The sequence below is a fragment of the Cygnus olor genome, chromosome 5, assembly GCF_009769625.2.
Source record: "Cygnus olor isolate bCygOlo1 chromosome 5, bCygOlo1.pri.v2, whole genome shotgun sequence".
NCBI lineage: Eukaryota > Metazoa > Chordata > Aves > Anseriformes > Anatidae > Cygnus > Cygnus olor.
This window is the reverse complement of record NC_049173.1, coordinates 38208191-38214190: the sequence shown is the minus strand read 5'-3', so window position 1 is coordinate 38214190 and position 6000 is coordinate 38208191. Positions and strand designations below refer to the sequence as shown.

At 40.2% G+C, this 6000-nt stretch overlaps 1 protein-coding gene across 3 annotated transcripts in view; it reads right to left on the bottom strand.

The window, feature by feature from the left end:
• Positions 1-350: 350 nt before the first annotated feature.
• Positions 351-6000, bottom strand: part of PLEKHH1 (pleckstrin homology, MyTH4 and FERM domain containing H1) — a 48728-nt gene continuing 43078 nt past the window's right edge. For 2 of the 3 annotated variants that reach the window (XM_040558310.1, XM_040558311.1), the window contains exons 25-29: positions 5359-5501; positions 4155-4284; positions 2567-2653; positions 1882-2028; positions 351-1567 (exon numbers count right to left, since the gene is read on the bottom strand). In XM_040558310.1, the coding sequence (XP_040414244.1) occupies positions 1391-1567; positions 1882-2028; positions 2567-2653; positions 4155-4284; positions 5359-5501 (684 nt within the window). In that variant the 3' untranslated portion in view covers positions 351-1390. Of the gene's footprint in view, positions 1568-1881; positions 2029-2561; positions 2654-4154; positions 4285-5358; positions 5502-6000 lie in introns of those variants that run through there. The other variant, XM_040558312.1, reaches the window with a different exon arrangement.

Sequence of the window (6000 nt, the reverse complement as noted above, 5' to 3'; positions counted from 1 at the left end):
ATCTGACACATAGAACAGCATCAGCTGTCGAAACACATCCATTCTGCAGGAGCTAGGGCGTCGTTTGACACTGTTCCAGTCCCAATTGTTCTGAGACTTCAACATGCAAAGATGTCAGCTTTTCACCTTTATAAAATTATTAAGGTTGAAAAGATTCGTATGTACCACTGAACTCTTACTCTGTACTCCCTATTTCAGGTCTTAAAATCACCCTTGACATGCATCAGAGTTCTTTTTGTCAGTTTAGTTCCTAATCCCTCTCAACAGCTTCTTCCTTTCTTTCATGTCTGGGGCAAGGACTTGGAAAGTTTCTGTCTTTGAATTTTGGCATCAGTTTCAGGGAGGAGTCAATGTAGCTTTAGGAAAAAATAAATTGTCTTGGTTATGTTAAGCAGTTGCATAAATACAGAGAGCTTTTTTTTTTTTTTTCCAGAAACTACAATAGTTATCTTAATAGTTGTTCTGAGTGGCAGGAGTGAATTTAAACACCAGTCAAAACTATAATATGATAGCTATTGATAACCAGAGCATAGACATGGTTATGTCTAAACTACTTGGCCATCTATGTCTTATTAATCTTTACAATCTGGTAATAGATTTTTCAGTGTGTGTCTAGTTCATGAGGAATTGATAGGCAACTCCTTATACAGGTAATAATCAGCAGGATGCATCCTTGTAGAGGGTTCATGCCACATGCTACAGTATCCCGAACCACCTGTTTTTAATTTTAATAGGACTGTGTGCTCAGCCCACTGCAGTCAAATTCAACCCTACACCACTCAAATCTGCCTTGCGGAGGTTGCAGTCTAATGCAGGTAAAGAGTGAACAAGTTAGTGACTGATGCAAGCAGAAGATTATTGGAAATAGTGGGAATAATTGAAAGGTGCTGTGATGAGGAAAAGAGGTCACTAGGAGTTTAAGAGCTGGACTGAGGTTCCAAGCATAAGGTGCAGTGCAGCAATCTAAAAGCAGGTGCAAAGCTGAAAATGGATCAATGCAAACTGTATGTGCTTGTGAGCAAAGCTGTAACAGCAGGAGATGGAAGAAGAATGGGTGCAAGGGAAGAGCAGGAGATGCAGTGCGACTGGAGCACTGTGCAGGGAAAGGACCTGAGGCGTGGCATCTTGGGTGGAGTGTGGCATGGAAAAGAAACTCCTGCACAATCCCCAAGATCAACACTTTTGAGGAGAAAGGACACTGCCTCTACCCACACTACGGAACTTTGTCTGTTTTTAAGGAAAAAGAATCAGTATCTGCATTAAAATAAGGTGTACAACTGGCAAAATCATAGCAGTCTGCAAGTCAGTACACAGTAGTGTAAAAAAAAAAAAAGAAACAAAAGAAAAATCCATAAACAAAAAAATCTCCAAAGTAATTTGGAATGAGCCCTCAGAGCAGGGTGGGCCCCTTAGTGCTTCGAGGCTTGGAAGGAAAAAAGCACCGACTTTCCGTCTCCCAGAGCTTGTTAGCAGGTGTTGCGTTTCGGGAAGGTTGTGTAGAGGGTAGAAGTGAAGCTGTTGAACGGTAGTTAATATAGCTGGCAATAAGAAGTGTTGCTTCAACAATCTAGGGGAAAAAAAAGAAAATGATTAACTGTAAGTCAATTAGAGGGAAAAGTGCCCTTTGATTTTTAGAACCTATCGACTGCATAACTTTTGCAAATGGCTGTGTCTCACATAGAGTTGTTCAGTTTTGAATTCAAGGTATGTCTTTAAGAGCTGGGTAGAAGTCATTCAATTAAAGGTTCCACCTCGCAAGGGATTTCTTGAATGTACACAGCCTGTGCAGCAGCCAGAAGTACCAGTCCCCAGTGCTTGTACAACATGCCCAGCTGTGATGCTGGCAGCTGCAAAGATACTCATCCTTCATTTTGTAATTACCTTTGGAATTGCCATTGCAAAAAGGAGTTTTTCTGTGCTGTTTTTTCCAGAACTCCTTTCTTTTATTTGACTGACTACAATCATGAAGTCATCTCGACAGCCTCCAAAGGTCAGCACGGAAGAGTACGAATAAGAAAGCTTCAAGTGCTGCAGAAAACAGACAGTTGAAAAGAGTCATATTTCTGTAAAAGAAAAAATGGCCACCTCAAACTCATATATTTGCTATTTAGAGCAAGAACTTCAGCTTTCCAGCAGTAATAGGTAATTGGCTGTAGAGGTAACAGCTGGCAGAGAAATCTCAGAAGAGAATTGCATTTCTAGGATTTTCCTAGCTTGCTTGATGCCCTGCTGCTTCAGAGCAATGGTGCACACTTTGCTATATCCCAGGCGGTAGTAGTGAAGCACACACCGCTGAGGTTTTACGAGATGTCTGTGGTTGTTCGCTGCCCATCAAAGGGACAGATAGCAGTTTCGTGGAACCTTACCTTACACTGTAGCTGTAATTTTCCTTTGTTTATGTAGCGTTAAAACATAGCCCTCACTTCCCTCATTTCTGACTTCTACAAATTAACTTCTGGATCCAGCTGAAGTTAAAGACAAACTTTTACTGACTTTAAGTGGTTTCAGGGGAAGGTCTTTCTGTGGGAGATGAGTTATTTTCCTTAAACAGTGTTCCTCACCATACCATAGTGTTATAATCCAGTATGCTGATACCATCTTCATTCACAGCTATCCAGACTGGACAGTCTTCCAAGGAGGAAGGCAAAATAGGCTGGAGAAACAGAAAATGTTAAATTTAGACATTTCTTGTATACTATAAAGAAGAAGTTTCTGATAGAAAACTTGGGATTTAAGGATAAAGTGGATGTGAGAGAATCCTATAGGCTTATGTGTGTGACCTGGTTTGGTTTTTAAGATGATTTATTTCAAAATCTGGAGTAATATTTTCAGATTGACATAGAATTTGGGGACTAGCAGTACATGAGATGCAACAATGGCAGAGATATTGAGATTAAATGCCATCAGTGTAGTTAAAACTGAAGGTAATGCTAGGACAGTGACAGAAGAGCAGTTCTGTTCTGGTTCTTACTCTGCTGTTGTCTTTCAGGCAGTGAAGCCTGTTGGTTTCCATAGTACCAATGCACATACAGTGCCATCACATCAATGCATTTTTTTTTCTTACAGATTTTGGCAAACGTGCATCAATTATCTGTTAAAGATGAGTTATGTGTTACGTCTAATGACATGAATCTTTCCTGGGAATCTGCTGCTATATGGCTAATGCTGTAGGTTTTGCTGTTTAACTATTGAAAAATTATAAACTATGTAGTTATCAGAAATACCAATATTATTTAAACTGTGGGTGGTACTCTTCTGCTTCTATTACCGATCGTGGAAATAATCTTCTCATTTAATCAAGAGGGTCCGTTACATCATTAGACTTTATTCAATAACTATAATAGCTTTGGCTTCAAAGCAAAAGACATTAACCATGAACAAGACACTCTCTCAGGCTTTCAATAGAGAATTCTGCTGGGTTGGGGAATATGGCTGAGGCTGAGAAGTCTTGTTTTGGCGTTAGTGTGCTAAGACGTTAGTTTAGTCAAGAGTAATAGGTACAGAGCTCTAGCCTGAAATGGGCTGAGGGATGGTACGAGCTTCTGGAAGAAGCACCCCCCCCCTCAATCTGGTTCTTTGCTGTCCTGATGATGCCTGTGGCAGCTTACCCAATATATGCTTCATTTTTTTCTGTTTCTGCAACAGGACATTAGCATTGCTTGCTTTTCTCATGTGGCAAGGAAAGCAGCCAGCTCAGTGTCAAGCAGAGAACAGAGCTGAAATACCCATTGTTTCAGCTAGCATCAGCTACATGGTATGATTTATGGGAGACTACTCCCTTTTTCCTCTCAGTGGTATGTACATAGTATTTTTAAGCTATTGCAGCCTTGATGACCAGAGAAATACCTGCCTGTAAGAGCTTTGGCAAGGGTTTGTAGGAAGAGGTAGTACTTTGTATTACGATGAACTGATGCAGCCAGAAAAGCTTCGATATCTGTTTATTGAACACTAGCAACCCCTAGTGTCCAGAACGCATTTCTCTTCCTTCTTTCTAAACCGATGTGGTACCAGAGCTGTTCATTCAGACTAGAGGAGTTTAGTTTGAACTCTTCCTGAGATAGGAGCATTTTCAATGTGTGTTACCAGAGATCACAGATACACCTCTGCTCAGAGAGTTCATTCTTGGGGGGAGAAAAAAAATGTGTTCCAGTTACCTTAGCAGCAAACATTTTGGTTCCAAAGAGAGGCCATTTGCGGGCCACCGTTAAATAAATTCGAACACATTCCGGTGGAGAGCATCCCTGCAGCACCATCCACTTTGTCGCCAGCCTGTCAGCCAGTTGCCTTTCAGAATCCAAGACACAAAACAGCACCATTTACTAAAGTCTTCCAAGGGAGTGTGAGTAAAATTATATCAGCTAATAAACATACCACTCAGGGCTATTCTACACAAATACTGTAGATAGGGCTGTTAGCACTGTCAGTTAGGAATGTTGTGCAAAGCTGAGTTTATTTTAGAAGTTTCTTTGCTTCCACAGTCATTTTACTACTAGTTATACTGTAATGTCTAGAAACCCCAGTCACATACTGCTTGTTCACTGGTGTATACACTCAACAACTGAAACTACAAACACTTAGGCAGCTGTTGCAGTAAAATCCTGCCCAACTTTATTCACATTTGATTATACTCTCACCTTCATCTTAACTTGTCTGTAGTATGCTCTAGATGGAGTAGCAATACACATCAACACTCTTTTGCTTTGGCTCACTAGGGATGGCTTGACAGTTATCTTGCCACATACATATGGAATTTACTTCCAAAAGAAGGTAACTGCATTAGTTCCACCTCTGCATCTCTTAGTAACTTTGGATCTGGGAGATACCACTCTCTCTCGCTAAAACAGTTAGAGCTGAGATCCACAACAGCGTCTGAATTCTGTGTTTGAGTAATTGGGATCCCTGCATAGTGTTTGAGAATTTCTAAGTCAGAACATCAAAAAGCCCTGTCAGAATTACTGCATGGCCTGAAGCAGCCCATATGTGCTGGCTTTGCGGCATGATGCAAATGGCATCTGGGTTCAATTGAGACTTAGGGGAAGGGTAAAACAAAAATTCATGAACAGAATTCATTTTAGGCTTAGACATGCTGGAATTTGTTGGAACTGAGTTGCATAATCTGGAAGTGAAAGGCTTAAACTTCTTGATTTGGGGAAAGTTAGTTGGTGATTTGGCTATTTTTTTATTAGTTAACTACCATTTTCCTTTAAAGGAACCTTTTTTTCTGACACTTGTGTTGTTTAAGCTTCTACATTAATATAAGCTCGATGAGCTCCTTGAAACTTCTTAAGTATCAAGAGAGAATTTTGCAAGCATAATAAATTGTTTTCAGTGCAAACTTTAAGAGGACAAACAACTTACCTGAGCTGTTCAGGAGCAATGTTTTGCTTGTAGCGTTTGGGGTAGAATTTATCTAAGACCTGGTGGAGAAGATGCTGCATTTTGGATTGTGATGTTCCCCCAGGGCTTGAAGATCCTGGTCGATCCAAATCCCCATATTCCACCTAAGACAGCATGTACCATAAGGTTTGTAGTACAAAAGAACTATGGGGTTTTTAGTGCAATAGAACATTCCACAGGTTCCCATACTGCTATCTACTGTTTTAACCAGTCATGCAAAACATCATCATCAGGCTGGGGAATTTTGTCTGCAGTATTTACAACAATGAGTGTACAACAGAGCAGCTACAGGAGATATGACTGCTCAAGGAATTCTCTACTGATCTAAGAAAAAGCAAAACAAGATTTGGGCCAGCTACATGTAGGAAGACACTTCTGTATAACTGCCAAGCTTATGGGGTTTGTTCTCAATTAGCCAATTAAAACAACAGCCTATTTGTAAATAGCATGGACAATGTTCCCAACTTCTTCATCTCTTTTTACATTGTTTTAACAAATGCAACAACTGGTTTCAGCTCAGTAAAAAATGATTGTGCTGTTTATCATGCCCACAACTCATACAATGTGTTTTATGTGGTAAAATGCTAAATGTAAGCCTGGAGG